General features: G+C 36.2%; 1 protein-coding gene across 5 annotated transcripts in view; it reads right to left on the bottom strand.

Annotated features, from left to right (window-relative positions):
• LOC114475378 (neurexin-2-like) overlaps nucleotides 1–24,153 on the bottom strand; it is a 233,633-nt gene that overhangs the window by 120,847 nt on the left and 88,633 nt on the right. For all 5 annotated transcript variants that reach the window (XM_028466115.1, XM_028466114.1, XM_028466119.1 and 2 more), the window contains 2 exons: nucleotides 19,171–19,472; nucleotides 5,080–5,241 (listed from right to left, as the gene is read on the bottom strand). In XM_028466115.1, the coding sequence (XP_028321916.1) occupies nucleotides 5,080–5,241; nucleotides 19,171–19,472 (464 nt within the window). The remainder of the gene's footprint in view (nucleotides 1–5,079; nucleotides 5,242–19,170; nucleotides 19,473–24,153) is intronic.

Below are 24,153 nucleotides of genomic sequence, written 5' to 3'. Positions count from 1 at the left end.
CAAAAAACAAAAAAGCAGCAGCAGCAAGTCAAATCCCATTTCACAAATCCAAACGCAGGTTGTTTGTGACATGAATCACAGAAACATCCCAAAACAGCAGAACAAAGCCGCTCCTGCATCGATAGAAAGTCTTGGGTCTTATAGTAAAGCCTCCTCTGCAATTAAAGGATTCCTGAACACATGCTTTAAAACAGAACTGGGTACAATATCTGAAGCCTTAAAGCGCAACGAGCTAATGAGGCATTGTGTTGTATCCTCCTGTCCACACACACACACACACACACACACACACACACATACACACACACACACACACACACACACACACACACACACACACGCACACACAAAGAATAAATGTCCAACTTCAGAGACCAATCCCTAACTCTCCATCTGCTCATTGTTCTACTGCTGCTGACGTTCTTCTATTCTTCTCAAAGAGGAGCATTATTTTTTTTCCCTGCACCTTATGAAACTGACTCTTCGCTGCATCACATCATCATCATCTTCCAGTGTTGTCTGACGACATTAGTCGTCCTCATTCAGGAAAAGTAGAAAGCCGTGCTTCTAGTTAGATAATGACACCATAAATATTTAACTCAATGTTCACTTTACTATAAATGTACTGTATATATTTTCATATTAAATTATTAATATTTTGCTTATTTTCACAATTTTTCTGCAACTACACCAAACTTGCCATATTTAAACCTATTAGTATCACTTTTTCTTGCCATAATTTTTTGCTCCTTTTAATGCATTTTTGCTACATTACTCCCATTTCTGCCACATCTCCATCACATTTCAATGCATTTTCTGCACATTTTTGTCCACTTTAATGACATTTGCAGCTCTCATAAACCCTTTCCACCACTTTTCCCACCTAATGTCATTTATGTTGACCCATTATTGTCATTATTGTTCCCCATATTTCATGCTTATTTTAGCCAATTTAACCACATTCCTGATTTGTCATCACCATCATTTGCCAGTTTAAACTAATTGTTCCAAAATTGACACCACTTTTTCTGTCTGTTTACACACACACACACACACACACACGCACACGCACACGCACACACACACACACACACACACGCACACGCACACACACGCACACACACACACCTCTGATGGCTCTGAAGAAGTAGTTCTGATTAGGGATCACATTGTTTTTTAGTGTCAGTGAACTTATTCATCCACTTTCAAATAAGCTCTTGCTTTCATGTGAAAAGTGCCTGAAACAAACATAGCAGATATTTTTGGGACGAGGGCCGTTTCCAAAGATAAACTCCAACCATTGTTGACCAATTGTTTCATCCAAAAGAGTGCCGTTTTCTTCACATCCAAAAATACATATTCTTGCAGAAGGCATTTTTAAAAACTAAAAGCAGGCAGCTACTACTCTGAGTAATCGGATCGACACAGTAATCTCTCAGCTGTTTTGATGGAGGTGCGTCCTGGAAGCGGGGGGAGGGGTGTGAGTTTTTTATTTTATTTTAAATTTTATTTTATTTTTCAATTTAAATGCGTACATACATAAATGAGTACAGACAACATAAGCCATGGGTTTTTTACAAAAGTAAATTATAAGCTAAATATACGGAGGCAGGTGCTGTGGGATGAACTAAGGCAGAGAACATAGGAGGGGGGAAGGGCCTCGTCCCCAAGGCGGAGTCTCGTCCCCTGCTGGCAGGAGATTTAAAGATTACTCAAAAATACGTGAATCAATCTGAGCAATACTGGAGGTTTGTTTTTCAGCAGGGAATGACACACCAACATGATATAAAGCTTGAAAAAGTGATTTTTACATGATCCCCACCTTTAAAGAGACAATAGAATACAGTTAGAAAGAGTTAGTTAAAAATTATTTAAAGAGTCTTTAACACACTATATCTAAAAATGTCCAGATGTTTTCTCAGACTAAAGCTCTTTTTGCTCTATTTTTCATGAACTCTCTGCATTTATGTGGGTTTGTCATTTCACCTCTCTTTTACACTCTCCATTTTTGAAACGTGCTTTTCACACGTTGCCACCTGCACTCTGTAAATTCCTCTCGTCTGTTTCACATCTTTGGTCGATGATGATTTTCTACTGAAATCAGTGTCCGGAAATTGCATAATATATATGTGTCATAAAGATGCGATAGATCATTATTGCACCTAAGGTGCGCTGAATACACACACTCGATTCTGGCATTGGTTTGTAGAAATGGATAACAAACAATTTTTAGAATATTTTTATTCATATACTTAAATATGTATTACTGTTTATTACTATTTATTAAAAACTTGAAAGTATTAAAGCCATATAACAATGAGAAGCCATCATCTTACAAAGATAAGGGGGATAGGACAAGCTATTTATTTAAATTTCACAATTTATTTTTAAATATAAAATTTTTACATAGTTCTCCCATATTTATGACTAAATTTGAATAAATAAATGAATAAATTCCCAAATAAATTAATAAATAAATTACCAAGTAAATAAATAAATTACCTAGTAAATACATAAATAAATGACCAAATAAATAAAAGACCAAGTAAAAAAAATTATTAATTAATGCCCAAATAAATAAAAAAATAATGAAGTACTTAAATAAATAAATTAATGCCACTCCCCCCCCAAAAAAAAAATTAAATAAATAAATGAATAAAATAAGCGCCCAAAAAAAATAAATATATTACCAGGTAAATAAATACATACATGCCCAAATAAGTAAATAAATGGCCATGTAAATGAATAACTTAATATATTCCCAAATAAATATGTTCCCAATTAAATAAATAAATGACCAGGTAAATAAACAACTGCATAAATAAATACATAAATAAATAAATAAATGGTTAAGTAAAAAATAAATAAATGTCAAAAATAAAAAAATGTCAAAAATAAAAAAATGTCAAAAATAAATAAATGTCAAAAATAAATAAACCTCGAAAATAAATGAATAAGTGTTCTGTGATCAGAATACTGTCAAACAGTTGTTCATGTAAATGTTTAATATAAACCTTTTTTTAAAAAATATTTGTATAATTTTTAAATTCAAAGTCAGTTTTGTTATCATATAATTATCACCAATATTAGGAAAAAATATATTTAAAATCCATCATTAATCAGATTGAACTCTGCACGTTTAGATCAGAACAGATTTCTGCAATGTCTCTGTTTCACACACTAATAGTTAATAAACGACATTAAAGCATTTTTGCGAAAACATATAATCCAAATCTGTCCATGTGTAATTTCTGTTCATTCCACTAAATCATTTATGAAGAAACTAAAGCACTTTGTGAGGAATTATAGAATGATTGTGGATAAACTAACTGTCCCTGACAGACTTAGAACTCGAGTCGTAGAAGTTTGGGTTTCGACCCTCAATGAAAAAAGTGCTGCTGTGATGTCGGCGCTGCTTTACAAAACCCAAACCACTTCCTGTTTAATCATCTTCCACCACCGCTGCCTGTGCAGGGGCAAAGCGTTCCTCTTTCCTTTTTATGCCCACAGTGCATCATTTGCTTTTTATGAGATGACTCTGATCATTAAAAATTTGTGCGACTGGGCTGAAATTAGGCATTAGCGCATAATTCACGGCTTTGTCTGAACTACTTCCCAAGCCAAGTACACCATCTTAGTCGGCTTGCTGAAAATAATCAATGTGACAGGTGCATGGCAATGAAATGCTCTAAAAAATGCCAGAGGAGGAAAGACTTGGATCAGGTTGGGCTTCAGCATTCTGTCTGGTATTTATATTAGTGGCTCATTGTCAACGCGGATTCCCACGGGAAGCTATAAATGAACAAAAAAAATTAATTAAATAAATGCACATGCTCGGCTCAAGCTTTTAGCTTCTCCTTCAAACACCACAGCAGCACGAATCCATACAAACGTATTGTCTTATTGCTTTTATACACCCAAAGGATGGATAGATTAATCCATTAGATCGATAAATTGATTCATAATCCTGCGATCCAAATTGAGCATCGCGTTAGTTTAGGCAGGCACGGAAATCAAGCTAGCCCAGCCCCATCAGATAACGTAGCCATTCCCTAATTTAGTTAGTCATCCGGCTGATCATGTTCCATACTTCCCATTGGTTAGAGTTAGTCACAGCGCCACATTTAAACCACTGCGATCCGCCTACTTCCACACGCTTTGTCCGCAAACGCCTCGCAACCCATCCCCCACCCCCACCCCAGCTCCTCCTCTTCTGTCTAATTAAACAGTGTCTCCTGTTGCCATTTAACGTCTGTGTTTCTGTTCCACGGGGGTCCTGCTGACCGCTCTCTCTGCTTATGCCTCTCTGTGTAGCTCATGGAAGAGAGGTTCCAGAACAAAGCCTTACAGCCAAATCTAAACTGCATGCTAATAAACTATTTGACTAAAGTGATCCTGACTGAACGACATTGATCTGTTCTTGGCAAGTTGGCCTTCTAGATGACAATCGATCTAAATCGTTTTAAAAGGTAATCAATTGATTGTATCAATATATACAATGAAATAACATATTGGATTTAAGCACAGCAGACTTTATATGGATGTGTTAATTTAAACTGAAGTGTTGGTTGGACTTTATTCAAATAAAATGTGAATACCTTTGCCTTTAAATGTTGGGTAACACTTGACATTTTAAACAAAGCTGCACTACCTGATTTTTGAACGCAAAAAGGATGTACACAAAATATAGGAAAATAGAACATTAGATTACCTGTCTAGAAGGAAAACAGCCACTTTAATGGTGTTTTACGATGTTGATTTTGTTAGATAACTAAATGATTGTTCATGTGGATCTTGTTGGGTTTTTTCTTTCTTATTATAAATTTTATACGTTGAATTGAATTAACACTTGCCAGCAGAAACATATGGAATTGTCATTGGTGTTGACATTGGTGGTCTTGATTTGCAACACTCTGCCTACTCAACCCTAGTGCTCACGACACGTCACTGCGTCCAGCCCTATTTTTGGCTAAAAAGTTACTGAATTGATTTCAAGTCACTGAATCATTTTGGATCGAATAACAAATTGTGATTTGAATCGAATCGTTGCTAAAACGAATTGTTACGTCCAATACTCACGTCTTTAAGGCAGCCCATGAAGTTGTTGCTGACCGGAGACCCCGGCAGGTCGGCTGTGTTCAAACTGCCTCCGATGTAGAACAGATCATCTGATCCCAGCATGGTGTAGTCCTCCTGGGTGTAACCAGTGGTGGTGAGAATTCCATCCACCAGAATCGTCACCTAGAGGAAAAAAAAAAAAGAAGCAAAATAAATCACGAGTCACGCTGTGATTTATTTTTTCAATCCAAACACAATGAAGTGTCGTAATTATCTGACGCTTCATTTCTTTGATTTCGGTTGAGCTCGCCTTAAACATGGAGCAATTACAAGAACATCTTTGAAGGGTTAATTAATCTCATCTGAACTGGGTTTCTGATACATTAACCAGATATCAGCCGTGGTCAATAACAAGCACACGTGTTATTTTCCATTAGTGATTATCTGCAGATTAAAGACGTGGCGAGGCCTTGTTCTGCTATCAGCAGCATCGCCGCGGCTCACAGACGGAAATGAACGGCGAACGGCACCAGAGAGGTAACACGATATGCTTGTTGCCATGACAATGAGCCTATAATTAAAACGTATGCCAGTACAAATGTAACAGCTCTCATTGGAGTAATGAGTGAAAACAATTATTAACACTTGACTAAATTCAGGAAAAAATATATAAACTGAAATAATTTCATTTTTATTTTTTAATTGTTTATTAATCATCGGGGCACCTTTGAAAAAAAATTACACTCTGTGAGCTTAGGTTCCAAACCAGTACCCTTCATAAAACTGTCGTAAAAATGTTGGACGTCATTTTCCCCCCGTTTTTCACATCAGATCTTTTCAACAACCTCAGACCTAACCATAGATATAAAGTTTTCATTATATTACTGTAGTTTTTTCTGTTTTTTTGTTTCTTTGAAAAGTTTTTATGCCCTTTCTGTCATAAAAACACCATTTATTTTTCATAAGAAAAACACAAAATATGCATTTTTAAAAGATAAATAAACTACACTCTTTGAGCTGAGCTACCAAAACAATACCCTTCAAAAAGTGTCTTCAAAATGTCATATTAATATATATGAAATATGTAATATTTTCTCCCACTTTTTTTCATTATATTTTTGTACATTTTTTTTGTTGTTGCCCTTTTTGTCATAAAAACAATGAGAAAAACACAAATTAAGCATTGTCTTTTGCAAAAATAAGGTGATTTTGTATTTTGAAGGTAAAGGCTTAGGTTTATTAGGTATTTATGGGAAAAACACCATCAGGATAACAATATATCCAAATTAGAGCACTGGGAGAGCTCAGACCTCCGCCAAGTACAGCACGAGTACCGGGCGGGACATACACACAATGTACTTCCCTACCACTACCACATTACCCATAAGCCACCGTGCTTAAAGGAGTAGACTCAGCCACAGCTTCGATTTTCCAATTTTTTTTTGGTATTTTCTTTGTTTTTGGTATATCATCACCAACATGTAATCACCTGTTGCTTGTTCCATTATCAACATTTGCTGAAAATTTCATCCAAATCCATTCATAACCGTTTGCTAACAGACAGACAAACCGACAAACAATCAGACTAACAAACAATCAGACTAAATGAACAGACAGACACACAGACAAACAGACAGACAGACAGACAAACAGACAGACATGGGTAAAACATAACCTTCTGCTCTGCACTTGGTGGAGGTATGTACTGTATGTGGTTATAATGGGAGTCAATGGGACCAAATCGGTCCTGATCTCCTGTTCTATACATCTAACAATAAAAGTGATCATGGAATTATGAACATGATTTTTGAAGAAAATTTCTGGCCCAATGGCTAAGCAACATAATAGATAGTGATATTTATTCATTGTATTACAAGCCATTCGCAGTGATTTCATCAAAAATTAATTATCCTTAAATCAGGCTTGTGATTTGTAAAACATCAGAAACGATTGGATGAAGAGGAAAATTGTTTAATCACCAACTAAACCCTCTGCAAATTCAATGTAGACAATTTAGCGCTGTTTGTTAAATTATTCAGTGTTTGAATTTCTGATTAAAAACATTATTTAGATCTGAACCCAAAACAATGTTTGTAATATTTTTAGGAACAGTTTAAATGACACAGATCTAGACAGTAAACAATCTAACTTAGTTTTGCATGAGTGGATAAGAGTAAACATCCCAACACAAAATATTTAAAATTAAAGATACTCGTGCTGGAGGGTTTGTTATCCTTGATTGATCTGTCACGCCTCGAGTCTCAAAACATATGACACGTTTCTGCTGAGTCATCCAAAGTGAGGCAAGGTTCATCTCAAACCATCTTTACATCAAAGAGCAGACATGGGCAACAGGCGGTGCAGGGGCCACATGTGGCTCGGGTTAACTTTGTGTGGTCCCAAAAAAGTAATTGCACAAAAAAAAAAAAACAGAAATATAGAACATTTTTATATGAAAAATGCAATTTGACAGCAAAAACATACAAAACAACATCAATACTGACAGGAAAATACACAATATGACTTCCAAAACACACAAAATGACAACAAAAATATACAAATCTAACAGAAAAGTAAACAAAATGACACTAATATATGCCAAATGACAACAAAAATACACATAAGACCCCCAAAACACACAAAATCACCACAAAAAACACATAAAACATCAAAACTGCACAAAATGACAGAAAATGTACCAAACGACAACGGAAATACACAAAATAACACCCAATACAAATAAAATACACAAAAGTACGGTTACAGAAAAACACACACAATGACCACAAAAACACATTAAAACAACAACAAAATTCCAAAAAGTGACTCTAAAAACATGCAAAATGCGACAAAAGTATACAAAAGTGGCAAGAAAATATATATAATGAATACACAAATCACTCCAAAATAATGCAAAACTACGGTGGCTGGGAAGTGCCAGGTGAATGCATTTACAGAAATGAACACAAATGCAAACAGGTCACAACACGAATGCAAACCGGCCACAACGGAAGTGTTTCCGACGGACCGGTATTACGGTCGGACAGTCGGATGGGTATTATGATATGATAGCCTGATATGAAAAATATAAGAGTATCCTAATCAACTTTCACTTACTTTCATACGCATTTCGATGTCTTCTTCTTGTTCTTAACTGTTCTGGTGGGTTAAAAACATCCGCCAGAAACGTGTCCGTCTGTAATACCGGTCCGTCGGAAACACGTCCGTTGTAGCCATTTTGCATTCGTGTTGTGACCTTTTTGCATTTGTGTTCATTTCTGTAAATGCATTCACCTGACACTTCCCAGCCACTGTAATTTTGCATTATTTTGGAGTGATTTGTGTTAAAAAAAAGTAGGTTTTAAAGCTTCCGCAATTTTGCGCCACACAAATATCAGCAGAAATGGGCGTGGCCCAGCCCAGGTGATTCGGTGCTATTCAGGGAATCTGTGGATATGAGGCTTTTGAATGTACGACATACGGTGTGGGAGTTATAGGTCAAAATGCGTTGACCTTGGTTATAGCGCCACCTGCTGGCGAACATAAGGCATAATGGTGGAGGTAAGCTGAGGGGTCTGTAACAACGCTCCAAATGGCACCACCCCACGGTTGAGCCTGCAGCACCACTTGTACTAATGGAATAATAAAAAATAGGGGAAAAAAACTGTAATAAAATCAGAACAATTACAATAGACCCCGCAGGCTTGTCCCCCCTAATTATATAATACAGCTCCAAAATCAGACAAAAGAACAAGAGAAATACACACAATTTCTCCAAAAACACACAAAAATGGCAGAGAAATAGACGAAACCCTTTGTTTTTTCCTGTGTTAATGCTCAGATTGGTCATTATTTTAACTCGACATTTTTTTTTTGGAGTTAGGCTCTACGCTTTGTTGCCAGGTTGGACAGTTTATCCACAGGAGGTTTTGGAGTGAATGTTGTGTTTTAATTGAGTACAGTTTCAGTTAACAATTATTAGCAGCATTGCACCAACTTGGTGTTGAGCGAAAGTGCTATTCTGTTGTCAAATACAGTGTTTTGACTTTCATTTCATCTGGAATGAAAAAAAGTAAGTTAGGCAACACAAAATAGGTGTTTTATTTTTACAGTATATTGTTCTTATTTTCAAACCACACACATGTCTAATACCTGTTTCCAAATATTCTCTTTGCATTTAGACGGAACAACCTCATGGCAAAATGTTATGGTTCTTTTAAGTAATTTAGCAAAAAAAAACTAACACACATGGTGTGTTTGTAAAGGAACTGGTAAATATGTGCTGGTCGCCATCTCATGTTTTGTGTTTTTGGAAATAATCTCTATGTTTTATTAGCAGATATATTTTCCCCGTCTCGTTTGTTGAAAAGCTTTCACGTTGTCAAGGCTGGAGCGTGAACAATGAGCTCTGATTGTGTGCTGTTGACAAACACAGAAGGAACATTTACGGGTAGTAAAAAAAAACACATTTTCGCACATTGTTCACGGTTTCTTAAGACCCGACGCTCCCGCCCAAACACTTTACCTTACTGACATTTGATGATTATCTGGGTTGAAGGTTTTTTTTTTTTAACCAAACTTGATCATTAATATTTAAAGCGCAGTGGATACCATTCAGACTCCAGTACTAGATGCTACAATTTGAGTGTGACCTTTAATCATAATTTAGACTTTGCTGTTGTTACAAAGAGATGAACAAAGGGTCGTAATATGCCGTGTATTTATGAATGTCAGGAGAAATCTTGGATAATCAACAGTATTGTGTACTGTTTGGAAAGAAAATGCAAAGTGAGGCTCATATTAGTCTGCAGCGGACACTAGGGATGGGTAGTGGGTACCTTTCACATGATACCCGGTACCAGTGAATTGGTATCTGTACTCAACAGTACCAATTTCCAGTACTTTTGTGTGGTAATAAATTGTGAATAATAAAATGTCAAAATGTATCTATCTATAAAGCAAGGAATCTCTGTCTGTCTGTGTGTGTTCTTCAAATATCTCTGCGAATCAGACTCAGATTGACCTGAGACTTTCAACATGGCTGCTGCTTGGTTCAAAGGTGTGCAACGTTGGATTTGTTTGGACTGCAATCATACCGTTAATGAATTATTTCATAAAATTGTCCACCGGGATTGGACAATTTTATGAAATTGACATCGTCACTGTTGATTGTTGTTTAGAGGCAGCCTGTGGGCACACCAGAGCCAACTCTCTGTGGGCAGCAGGGCAGACGGTGTGAACCGTGCGTGCGTCTCTGTGTGTGTGTGTGTGTGTGTGTGTGTGTCGGCAGAGCGCCAACACTCTACTGGAGTGGCTTCACTTATTGCTCGCTTTGGGTGAACCGCGCGCGTGTGTGTGTTTAATTCAGAATTAAATTTGTGTTTACAAGGTCAATTCAAAGTTGATTTAACTTTCATTCTGAATTAAAGATGAAATAAAGCTACTTAACCTCCCACTTTTCTATACATACTTCCTACAGGCACTGCACTAGTAATAATAATAAACTTTAACAAATATATCAAACTAATAGCCAACTGTTTGTATTGGAGCAACATTTTTATTCACATATTTCTTCATCATGAAAACTGGTAACTCTCTAACACAATCCTAAGGTTTTTCAACTTTAGGGTTGTGACCCCATGTGGGGTCACCTGAAATGTTTAGTGATTCTTAAAATTACTGATTAAAATTCTATTTTTGAATGTAATATTTTTCAAGTTAACACATCACACACAATAAATATCAAACAACTGCATTCTATACTTAAAGCTTCTGAAATATAAATGGAGTTTATAAAAATATCTTGTCACTTGGTGCACTAATCCTGGCTAATCCTGTATTTGTAGCACACTTTCTTAAACATGATCAAAAACTCATTTTAGAAAGAAAAAAATAAGCCCTTGGGGTCGGTAGAAATTTGTCAAAATGGGGTCACGACCTGAAATAGGTTTGGAACCACTGCGTTAACTACAACATTATAGTGTTTTTTTTTCTTTTCTTTTTTTTAGTAATGCACAAATTAAATATATACTATATTGCCAGTATTTTATTTGCATTTGTGCACATAGGTGAAAACCCTTTGTACGAACGACAAAGATGAACATATTTGATAGATCGGCTGAAGCAGAGAAGCGGTGCCCGGTTCCATTTCCGAGTCTACGGCTCTGAAAACGGAGTCAGCGTCTCTCGTGGCCAAAAGAACCAACTTTTAATTCTGTGCTTTTGCTATTACCAGAGCTGAGTTGATGATCATTCATTGGTAAAAGCACTGCAAATACACACAAATGTACTTATATTTAATCATGTGGTGCAAGCATTGCCCCCCTAGTGGTCAACATTTTTCATTACAGTTTTCCCCAAATTCATTAGAAAAACACAATTGTTAATATAATGTACATAATATACAAATAATTTAAGTGCTATAAATTACAGTGACTGTACAAAATGAATATGAATATATTTATTGTTCTTTTAAAAATGCAAGTTATCTTTTGGCGCTCGAGTCATGTGACCATTGTCTTCCTTTCAAGGCTTCACTCATGTTGAAATGTTGAAACTGTTTTCTGCTGCTTTGATTCTAACATATTACTGTTAGTATCATGTCACAGATGTTAGTTCTACCTCAGGTGTGTAGTATACTGAATACTTGAGTGAAATGCTCCCAAACTTTTGAGACTTTAGGTTGGTTTTTCTGCTGTCGCGCAATTCTTCTTCACAATATAAATAGTGAAGCGACACTGCACCCAGCAGTTCATGTTATGGTACTGCAGCAAAAATGAAGCAGAAAGCGGACGCTGGCCTGATGTTATCATGAATTTACACACATTAAATGACGTGTCAATGCAATTTTTTGTCGTCAACATTATCAATTGTGTTACTAATCATTTTTGCATTATTGTATACTGTATGTACGAGACGGTTGATGATATACAGTATTTAGTTCTATATTTTGCCCCCCTTGGCAAGAATCTCAAACTCCACCTATGCCCATCCCTAGTCAGCACTGGTTCGGCCTAAACATTTATGCACTGTTAACAATAGTCAGTAGAAGAAAAAAAAAGAAAAGACAGGCATCAATCCAGATTCTGCACACAGAAAAAGAAGAGAAAGAGGTGGAGACGGTAAGAGCAGGAATTCTAGCCTGAAAAGCACCACCAGATCTAATAAAATGTTTCCACCAGCGTTCTCCTGGGAGTTACAGTTCCCCGTATCTACATGTCAGGGAGGTAACTTATCTGAGGGGAAAGCAATTTACACAGGGATCAAATGCATGCCTGAAAGCCTAAGTGACGCTGGAAGCATCGGGTTTGCCGCTGCTCTAGAAGCTCGGAGAGGGAACGAATGTGGAGGAGGATGCAAGTTTATACGCAGGTTAGTGTGACAGCTTCAGAATATATTGGTGATGATGAGACACAAAGTGAGCTCTGCTTTAGCAGAAGAAATGGAAACATTTATATGCATTGTACGTGCCCAGCTCGGTGTGGAGAATACATTGAGATTAGCTATGGTTCAAGTAAATTCAGAAAGTGATTCATTTTTATGGCAAAAGTAAAGCCATAATCTCCTCGTGCCTTTAAGGAGAATCATTTTTAGTGGTTTTTTTAATGTGCTGGAAGTGCATTATGGGAAATCAAGTTGACTTTGCGGTCATAACTTTCTATAGATTGTAGAAACACGATAACCTGAATGCATCAACATGAAATACTTATTTCACAAGGCTAATTCTCAACAATGCTTTAATTAGACCAAAGCAGCCTTCATAAGTCTGTAAGCTTTGAAGTCATGATTAGAAAAGCGTCTGAGGCTACTCATATAATAACTTTAAAATAATGTCAAGAGTGTTTAGGAGAAGTTAGCTCAAAAGCACAAGATCCATAACCTGGCAAGAGCCAGATTGATGTGTAGCCCCTGCCTCTAACTCGAGTTCTCCACATGGATCTGGGTCCGTGTCTGGCGAATCCTTTCGGAACCAGGGAGGGACATGAGCAGAATGCTTGAAGCTGATTGGGTGAAGCGCCTGTCCACCATCAGTAACCCAGCTACCGTAGTTCCTCTCCCCGCAACAGCATGCGCCTGTTTTGCTTCGGCGCTTCTGCCTTCGTCACACCGCGATATCCCGCCCTAAACCACAACACCGCCTCATGATTGGTTCGAACCGTTTCGGTTCGGTTTCAAAAGGCAAAGGTGAGAACAGCACAATCCATCTTGCAGGCAAGGTTACAAGATCCATACAGGAAGTCAATAGTCACTAATATACATTCAGTAAACGCTATAATTGCAGGTAAGGATGGGAAAAAATATAGATTCACGATATATCGCGTTTTTTGGTTTTGTTTTGGGCGACAATGTTAAAAATGTACATTTCTCCCCAGAATCAACTTTTTTATTAATTTTTTTTTACCATGTCTGCGTATGTGCTGATAGGTTTACTTCCACACCTTCATGTGCATTTGAAACTAGAAATGGGACATTATCAATATCGGCCAATATTGGCTTTGAAACCAAGTGTTGGACATTGACCATTCCAAATCTGAATCATACTGAGACTAAATATCTCTGTTGATTCTCCACCTTTAAAAGTTCTGAAAACATTTTATGTGAGAAAGAATATCAACTAGGGATGTCCCGATACAACTTGTTCACTTCCAATATGATACCAATATTACAGCCTTGAGTGTTGACCGATACCGATATCGATCCGTTACGATATCTGTACGGATCATGGATACTTTTATTACTCATTTTGTAGTGTGGAATATTAGAAAAGGCTTGATTATTAAAAAAAAAGACCAATTAATTACAAACCGATGGATTACATATAATTAACCTTTTAGAATAAGAATATTCTGTGATTGAATAAAATAAAATAAAATAAAATAGAAGAAACCAAAAAAACAATATATATTATATCGTAGGTTTTAGATGCATTCAGATAAAATCCGATATTCATTTTCTGGCAGATATCGGACCGATATCGGATATCAATATCGGATCGGGACACCCCTAATCTCAACATGTGCTTATTTGATCTATAAAACTCACGGAAACACATTTCATGCCTACATTTCGGAGATTTTCGGAGACCCACTATTGTGCTACTCACAGAACTTCTGGTTATCTTCAAAACAAGAGCCCTATTTACCAAAGTGTTAAAAAACCAATGGAAGACAAGAAGAGATGCTTTTATTTTGAAAAGGAGATGTTTGATTTTTAGCTTGAAACTGGTCTCAGGACCATCTTACATTCCACTAGTAATGAATCATGGGGCGATTGAGTATGACTAGTGTGCCCACTGTGTGTTGTTAGGAAATGTCCCCATATAGTGTACATCAGGGTATTTCTCACATACTCAATCATTTCATACCATCTACTGTGAATGCACTACATATTCATGTAGACCTCGTATGAGAAGCATGTTAGTATGACATTTCGAACACAGCCCCAGACATCATATATGTAGACGCCTTCTCGCCCGTGGAGAGGCGCCATCTTGTGTGTGTGGAGCAGGGAGTGCTTGGAAATCAACGGAGGTAAGAAAAACCGTGACTCCAAATAGTTTATTCCCTCTGCCATTAAACTACTAAATGCAGAGTGGTTTAAATAACAAGTTTATTGAACGTTAAGAATAGAATAGAAAAGAATAGCTTTTTAATGTCATTGCCCTGTAAAAGGTACAACGAAATTGTACAAATTTGCACAATCATGAGATGGTTACCCATGTTAACATTGATTTATATTTGTGGAATGTAAATTATTATGGGGAATACTTTTGGCTTTATTCCATTTTGTTCTTATATCTAGTATTAGTTTTTATTCTTGTATTTATTATTATTGATGACTGCAGTGTGTCTGTGTCGTAAGGTGAACTGTAGAAACTGAATTGCATTTTGGGGATAAACAAAAAAAAAGAAGCTTTTTGGATCAATTTCAAAGTAGAATTATTCACTGAATTTACTGATTTCCAAACAGTTAGAATTTTTTTAATATACTGTATATATGGCGATGACACAAAACGCTTAGAAAAAACAACAAAAAAATAAATCAGTAATAAGTAGGAGAGGCTACGCGCATCTTCATTGTTTGGTTTAAAATCATATTATCATGAATATATTTTACAGAACATAAGTTGTGTTTTTCTTATTTTGCACAAGGAATGATTACTGATAATTTTTAGCTTTATCTTATGTCTGCACTTGATAAAGAGTCTGAAAAATACATCTGTTTGTTAATTCCACTACAGAAGATAGATTATCTCTGCAATTAGAAGTGGGGGAAAATTATATTGATATCATCAACCAAAAATCCAATATCGTGTATTCCTAGTTGACATAAATGTCAGACTGACTGGCATAGTGTTTATTGTTGTATTGTTTCTAGAAGAAAATGACTCAACTTTTGTTTTTGGATAACAAAAATAAGGATATTATGAATAAATCATGAGGTGTTAAAAGTTGTACACATATTTACATCTTCCTGCTCATAGGAACAGATGTTTGTGTTCCATCCCTCAGTGGATACATACACAGCTACGCTACCTTGAAGTGCGACGCTTCGCCCTAGGAGAGCTCAATGAAGGAGGGACCAACATGGGTTCCAGCTGCTGTGTTCTTCAGACGACATTATGTGTAAATGGCTTTATTTGTGTCCGCGAGTAAACGTTGCTCCATCCATTTACTCTCAGGTGGTGAAGGCTCACTGTCTTCAGGCAGGTTGTAAATATAGATTATTTTAGATAACTTAAGAAAATAAACTCAACATGGAATAGTGTTGAAGATATATGTTCAGATCAGAAAATATGTTTATATTAAAAAAATATAGATATTAATGTTATTAATGCTATTGGCTACTGTTAATGCTAATATTAGACTGCCATTGCTAATGCTAAGTTAGTGCTAATGCTAAACTAATGATAATTTAAGGTTAATGCTATTGCTAGACTACTGTTAGGTTGATGTTATTGTTAGACTAAAGCTAACACTTGGTTTGTGTTAATGCTAGACAAACACCAATGTTAGGCTAGTGCTAATGCTAGGCTAATGCTAGGTTAGCGTTAATGATATGCTAATGCTAGGTTAGTGTTAATGCTAGGCTAATTCTATTGTTAGGTGAATGCTAATGCCAGGCTAAAGTAATGCTAGGTTAGTGTTAATGATGGGCTAATGCTAGGTTAGGGTTAATGCAAGGCTAATAACTGTATATTGCTAGGCTAATGCTATTGGTAGGCTAATGTTAATATTAGGTTAGTGCTAATGCTAGGTTAGTGTTAATGATATGGTAATGCTAGGTTAGTGCTAATTTTAGGCTAATTCTATTGCTAGGTTAATACTAATGCTAAGTTAATGCTAAAGCTAGTTAATGGTATGCAATGTTAAGGCTAAGCTAATGCTGATTGTGGTTAATGCTAAGCTAATGCTAAGCTAATAAAGTGTGACGTGGACCAGCACCTGTATCCTCACTTTTTCTTCAGGAAATGCAAATATTGTAATTGTAATTGTCATGAACATTTTGTACAAACGGTCATTTACTATGTAATGAAAGGCAAAACTGGGGAACCGTGTTATAGTTCTATGGTTTAAACATAGGCTTATGTAGTAAATCAATATTAAAATATGTTTCATATCAAGTTTACCTGATAATTCAATTAAGGATAATTTTACCATTTGAAAAAATTAAAATCTAGGGGTATACAGACAGAAAAAAGGCTCAGACCAAAAATATTGATACCAATATTTTCAATGATTAGGAAACCTGACCATAGAAACAAATAGATGATAGATAATATTTTTGTGTGTATTTTACAGCTGATTAAATGCTGGTCAGTGTAATTATAACTGAGTTGTAGTTGAACATGGAAGATGTAATTGCAATTTTAAAAATGTAATTGACCCCAACCCTGGCTGACGCTGAGCCACCTGTTTAATTGTTTGAGCTAAAACGCTGCACCAAAGTAAAGCTTCCACTTTGCATAGCAATTATTCTCATTTATTCAGTGTGACGTAAATAAAGAGAAGCTGCAGTCGGAGTAGAATGCCAACAGGGTAACATTTAAAATCATGCCAGTAATTTGGTGCTTTTTTCCCCACAAAGCCAACCTTCAGGGCTGAGCTTCACTTGGATGGAGGAAAAAAGTAGCGACAGCAGTGCAAGGTTTGGACACGTTTGGTGTCTGTGTTCAATGAAGCATATTTTCTCTTCAACCAATAGTCCCATTTACTGCTGCCATGCTAGAATTAGTTTAAAGGTTTGTTTTGTTGCAGATCATCAAAAAAAAACCCAGAACATATGAGTAATGGAGACTCTCCAGAGGCTTCATAAGCACTGCAGGATGAGTTAATACAGCAGATAATGATGAAACAACGAGTCCTTATTTCAGTGAAGTTTAAGAAAACTACTTTTTAGTGTCCTAGCGGTGCAGAACAAAATCCATATAATGAATTATAAAAAAGACTCCGATTTCTGCCGAGCAATTTATTTTATGAGAAAGAGGCCAGTGTCCTGATATGAGCCTTTAATAGCAGTCGGAGGGAAATGAGGGCGAGAATTTAAAACATTAAAGTCAACCCAAGACAGAATTTGTTTACTTTACAAAATGTTACACTGAATGAAAAACAGAGCTTGCATTTTAAAGCTGCTGGAGGAGAGAATTTTTGTCAGATAAAGACATAGTGTTGGCCTCACTCATCAATAAATCAAAGATCATTTACTTAGATTGAAAATGCATCTCGAAAGTTTTTATTTGCTACAACTAATAAATAAAAGGTCAATATCAACTGCATCAATTTGAAGTTGTTTTCTTCAAAGCTGCTGTAGATGCAATTTTTTTTAATCAAATAAATCCATAGATTAGGCCTCAGATCAATATATTGTAGTTAATTTTGCACAAAAAAAAAAAAAAAAAAATGTGTAAAAGTAAAAAGTTGAAATTGCTGTTCATTTTCATCTCCAATGTAAACACTCTTATTGAAATTTCTGGAAAAGTTTCACGCATTGCCATGAATCTGACAATACAATTGCACAATTTGCATGTCGCGTTACGATATATCCCTAGACTAAACAATATGACATTGTTCTTTTAAGTTAAACAATTATTTTAAATCAGCTTCCAGTTAAAATGCATTGAGGACTGATGGTGCGTTCACTGACACCGGGCGCTTACGTGCTCCGCATATATTAGCGCAATTACATGTTTTTTTGTTAAAAAACATTATTAAAAAAAACTAATTTTAACTATTTTTGGATTGATAAAATATTGCCGAATCGTCTTTGATGTGGAGTCTCATTAACAGATGCATAACAGTGTTTTTTTTTACTTTTTTTCAAACCATTATTGCCAAAGAGACTTCTAGTGTGCAAATTATCTTCCATTTACTGATTTGAGGCCTGCAGTCGGTCTTTTTCTGATAAAAAAAAATGTAGTGCCTTCAACAGCTCGAAAAGGTTAAATCTGTTCCCGAAAGCATGTTCACACAATTCATCTTATGTGCTTCTGTGTACTGCAGATGTGTCAAACTCAAGGCTCGGGGGACAAATCTAGCCCTATAGATCATTAAACCCACAGGATAAAGTCAAAATTACAGAAAACATAAATCATTGTGTAGAAATACCAAGTACTGTAGTTCAGTTGTAGATATCTCAGTCCTTCCAAATACATAAATTCAACAAATATCCACAATATTTTCCAGGGCAAACAGTTTTCCCACGCTTCTATCACATGAGGGCCGTCACTTTTAATCACAAATTGTTGAAAAACAAATCTTTTATCTTTTAAAAAAATCCTGCATTTTTATTAAAACTACTCTACAAATTTTTTCCCAACTTTATAAAAATTGGTCAGAAACTCAAGGAAATTTAAGAAATTGAATATTGCCCATAATTTCCATTACTTTCCATTGAATTTATAAAAAAGAATAAAAATTGCTCGTTTTCCCGCCTAAAATTTGCGGTCCTCTTGAGATCAAAGGGGTCCGTATTTGGCCCCTGAACTAAAATATGCCCGACATCCCTGGTGTACAGGTTCAATCAAAAACATTTTTAAGACTTCTTCCATATCCTGATTAATTTAGTCGAATCGAGAAAGTGACGTCACGACTCGTGCCGCACACGCACACGTACCTGTCGGAGGTTGCGAGTGACGCGGACATCGTGCCACGCGTTGTCATTGAACTTCCCGTTGGCCGGTTCCACCAGTGCTTCGAACGCACCGGATCCCAGGTTGATGACCAGCCACAGAGCGCCGTTCCTGAGGGACAGGTTGACGTAGTCGGCGGACTTCCCCGTGTGAAGCAGTAAGCCGTTCATCTGCACGGTCCTGAAGGACAGCGTTATCTCATCCAGGCTGCTCTGGATGGGAGTGTTTGACAGGTTGTAACTGAAGAACTGGTTTCCTTTGAAGGTGGCCACTGATTCCTCCTGCCCTGTACGGGGGACGACAAATATGTTAGAATACGGCTGCATCATCAGCATAAGCTTTGACTTAGCTATTAAGCATTGATAAAAACAAGAATAAAAACTATAAAGAAGATTTTGTGGGTAAAAAAAACAAAACAAGGAAAAGTAGTTTATTTAAAACAAATTTTGCCATAAAATAAATTAGAAACAAATATGTTTGTCTGCATAGAGCCATGATGATAGAAATGCATACATTCAGGCGAGTGAATGTACGGTCAGAGTATGTGTTGTTTTAATGATAGAGAACAAATCTGGTGACATTCTATAATGTTATTTGCTAATCAGACCTATTAATACAAATAATAAAACATTAAATAATAATAAATGCTTTTGCTTGACCTTCATGGATCTCCATCTGGACACAGAACACAACCAGACCAAATTGTTTGTTTTATATATATGTAAAGTCCAAACTAAAAACACATCTTTTTTTGTTGTTGGTCTGAGACATTTTAAAATGCCAATGGAATAATATTAATAACAATAATCACAGGCAGTCCAAGAAATGTCTGGTGAAGCAATCAGACTGAGGCTTTAGAAAAAATGATGAGTATATTTAATATGTCTAAAACATAATTAAGGTGAAAAGGAGCGTTCAATAGAAAGATATAGACAGACAGATAAGCAGAAGCACAGACAGAGAAATAGGAAAACACTGATCGGCTCACTTGGAGACACACTACTGTTTTCAATCCTAAACTCACATTAGATACAGTACTTACCAAATACAAAAATAGGACATTTGACCTTTAGGTGAAATGAAAAGAAAAATGTAAAACTTAGAGCACAATTATACGATAATAATTGTGTTTTTTGCGAATAGGAAAAAAAATGATGCATGTTAAGCAGTATGTACTAAACAAATATAATAAAAACCAAACTCAAAAGTCAGAGTTACACACATTTCTCCCATCCAGACTCCTGACCGCACATAAATAATATGCTGTGGTCTTATGTCAGTATTTTTCAACCTTGGTGTTGTGATCCCATGTAGGGTCTCCTGGATTTCAAATGGGGTCGCATAAAATTTCTAAAGTGATAATAAAAAATAAAAAAGAAAATTTTTAAATATTATTCTTTTTCAAATTAACAACTGTATTTTCTATATTTACATTCTCAAAAAAAATTATCAACCAAAAAATAAAAGTATAAAACAAGCCAGCCTCACTCCCAACTCGTCACATATCGACGTTCCGGAACGACCCTTTAGGGTCAGTATTCGATGCACGAGGTACTCCCTTGATGTTAATTTTCTACGCTGAGGATCCGTAAGCTGTTTTTTGCCCCATATTTTCAAAATAAGACTTCTAGCCTTTAAACCAATACCCTAACCATAAGTCATGGGTAAATTTCTCACTAGAAATCTAATAAAAACAATTGTAAAGCCACAATCTATCTTGAAATAAGGCAATTTGCCGGCAATTTGGCATCACCACGTGATGCCAAAAGTACCCTCCCAAACATCGATATGTGACGAGTTGAGAGTGAGAATGTGTTGTATAAGAAGCATTTTATCATTTTGTACACTAATCCTGGCTACTCTGCATTTGTAACTCCATATAACTGATAACTAATATGAAAAAAAAAAAACTAAATATTAAAAAAAGCGTTTCTGGGGTCGCCAACGGTTGTGAACCAATGTCTTATGTGATCCACATAAGACATTGGTTCAAAGGTGTCATGTCGTCACATTTTTTTTTGGCTGCCTTAAAATCAAGGAACATGGAGTTTTTCTAACACTCCATGAAAAAGATGCAGCATGCTTTTAATTTGAAAGGGACTTATCAGTTGAAGAACGGCTCATTTGCCTTTCACCGTGAAGAATACTTGGTGAGCGTTATAAGGCATTGGGTATTAAAAATTTAAAACAGCTTATTAAATAGAAAGCCAATGGGCCTGTTTCACTTGATGCAAACAACATTTGCCATCTCCTCGCTAATAAAGCAGACTGTTGACATTTCAGAAGACAGAAATGTAGGTAACTCCTCCTACAGTTGCTTAATAAATGTTCCCTACTCCCTTGTACTACAATAACGCGCACCATTTCTTTCTCATAAAGAAAAGCAGACTCTGCACACTCTTCACCTTCCTGAGGCTCTTGACTTATCCCAGCTTCAGAAGCTCGTATACGGGGGAATACGCGCTCTAGATATCTTTTTGATTACAAAACAATGAGCTCATCTTCAAGCTCCTACTTAAGCCCCTTAAGACACTCAATGTCACAAGCGTATAAACCTGTACGTCCCTTTGGAAAGTTTGAAGTCCGTGGCAGAGCGTGGGTGAAGCATAAAATAGGTAACAGCTCTGCTCTGCCTTTTGGAACTGAATATTTTTCAACAGCACCAGTGATTACCGGCTCGTGAAAGACAGGATTCCAGTGTAATGTCCGTTATTACCTGATAGTATTCAGCATTAAGTACCTTTAAAGATGTCGGCTGCACTCTGCCTGCAGCATGAAAGCTTTTGGTTGGAGCAGTTTAGCACTTTCTCTGTGTGTGTGTGTGTTGTTGGATGTGGGACGGATAGGGTACGGTGGGGGTGACAGACGTCAACCTTCTAGGCTGTAGCTCTGAGATCGTTGCACTCTCAATGCAAATGGAGGAAAACAAAAGCTCAGCAGAAAACTGTGGCAGCGTCGACAAACTCTGAAGTCTTTCCTGCTAACTCTTCTTCTTTTGGCTTTCTCTGTAACTCGATCTGCATCTAATATGGCTTTGCTGCATTATTAGTAACCATGAAACACCCTCCTGCTCACACAAAGTAGAAAATGCATTATTCCTGGAGGTGGTACTTGAGTAACTCTAGTAACAATTTCATCATGTAAACAAAACACAGCGTAGATAAAGACTGATTTGATGATGTATGTAGTTTATAGCTAAGGCTCTTGTTTTGAAAGGCTTGAAGCTGAATTTTATGTTATATTTGTCCTGTTTGGTTGTAATAGTAATTGGTCAATCTAAATTATAGGTTCCCAATGTGGGGTAAGCAAATTGTCATTGGGGGTAATAGTAATAATGCTATGTTAATGCTAATGCTAAAGCTAATCCCCGTGTTGGGCGGTAACGCATTACTTGTAACGCGTTACCGCCCCAACGTCACTTTTGACCGTAACTAGTACTGTAACGCAATATTTTTCTAAAGAAATAACGGAACAGGTCAGCCAAACTATTGCACGGTATGTTGTTGTAAATATGCAGCCTGTCAGCAGCTCATTAACCTGATATGTTTTTTTTTTTTTGTTTTTTTTTTAATTCTTTTTTTGTTTTCTTTTTTCCTGATATGTTTAGCATTGTGTAGCTGAGAAAAATGCTGTAAATTAGTTTTTCCACATTTATTTTTATAAGCATTTTCAACAGCAGAATGTGCACCTGGGATATGCACAGCACATTACTGTGATAAGGCTGAAAAAATACTGTTTTAATTTTGGAGCAGCTGTTTTGTGCTTTATATGCACATCATTTATGGTTGTTTTATAGTTGATCAACAGTGGATTATTATATTATTACAGCACTAATATAAAGCTGTATGGACACAAATTACCCAAAATAAATAATACATTCTTTAATTCTAAGTAACTCAAAAGTTACTTTTTCCAATAACGCATCACTTTTTGGTGAAAGTAATCAAAATAGTAACTGAGTTACTTTGTGAATGAAGTAACTAGTAACGGTAACAGTTACTTTTTTCAGTAACTAGCACAACACTGGCTAATCCTATGTTAATGCTAATGCTAACACCAGCTAATGCTAATGGCAATGCTAGGCTAATGATAATGTTAACGTTAGGCTAATGCTAATTAATGCTAATGATAGGCTAATGCTAGCTGGTGCTAATGATAGGCTAATGCTAATGGCAATGCTAGGTTAATGCTAATGTTACCTAATGCTAGCTAATGCTAATGTTACCTAGTGCTAGCTAATGCTAATGATAGGCTAATGCCAGCTTCTGCTAACGCTAGGATATTGCTAGGCTAAGGCTAATGCAGTGGTAAATGCTGCAGGCCAGCACCAGCATTTTCTTCAGAAAATGCTAATATTCTAGTTAAATATGATTCTTTAACAGGATAGGTAAAATTCAGAGACAATTTTCACTGTAGGGCTACATTGTATAACATTACCTTATTATGTTTTTTAAGTGTGCAGGAGTAGAGCGTACATGGCTTCAGGGTAAATGTCTGAAGGGGTATGGGACTGTGAAAAGTCATATGACTTGTCTCGTGCAATGACAATAAAAGCTATCTAATCTAGTATAGCAAAAGGAAATAGTTTCCATTCATATGTATCTTTTTATTAGTCATAGTCTAGTTATTGTTGCTTAAAAATGTGGTTGACGAAAGTTTTTTTTGAACAAAATCAAATTAAACACCGGTACATTTGATGTAATCCTGCTAACAAACAAACTAAAAAAAAATATTACCTCCGTGCTTGCAGACATAATGAGGAAGTAGCGGTTTCAGGAATAAGGCGGATTCTGTGTGTCAATTAGACTACTTATTCCTGCAGGTATTCTATAGGCATCTTTTGCTAAATAGGGTATATATATATATATATATATATGTAGGTTCATTTAACACTGCAGGGAAAAACAAGGTGAGATACTGTCAAAATGTTCTCTATGGTATTATCTTATTGGGTTCAATGCACAAGT

This window comes from Gouania willdenowi, chromosome 14, assembly GCF_900634775.1.
Source record: "Gouania willdenowi chromosome 14, fGouWil2.1, whole genome shotgun sequence".
NCBI lineage: Eukaryota > Metazoa > Chordata > Actinopteri > Blenniiformes > Gobiesocidae > Gouania > Gouania willdenowi.
Note: the sequence above shows the minus strand (reverse complement) of the source record. Positions and strands in the feature narration are given on the sequence as shown.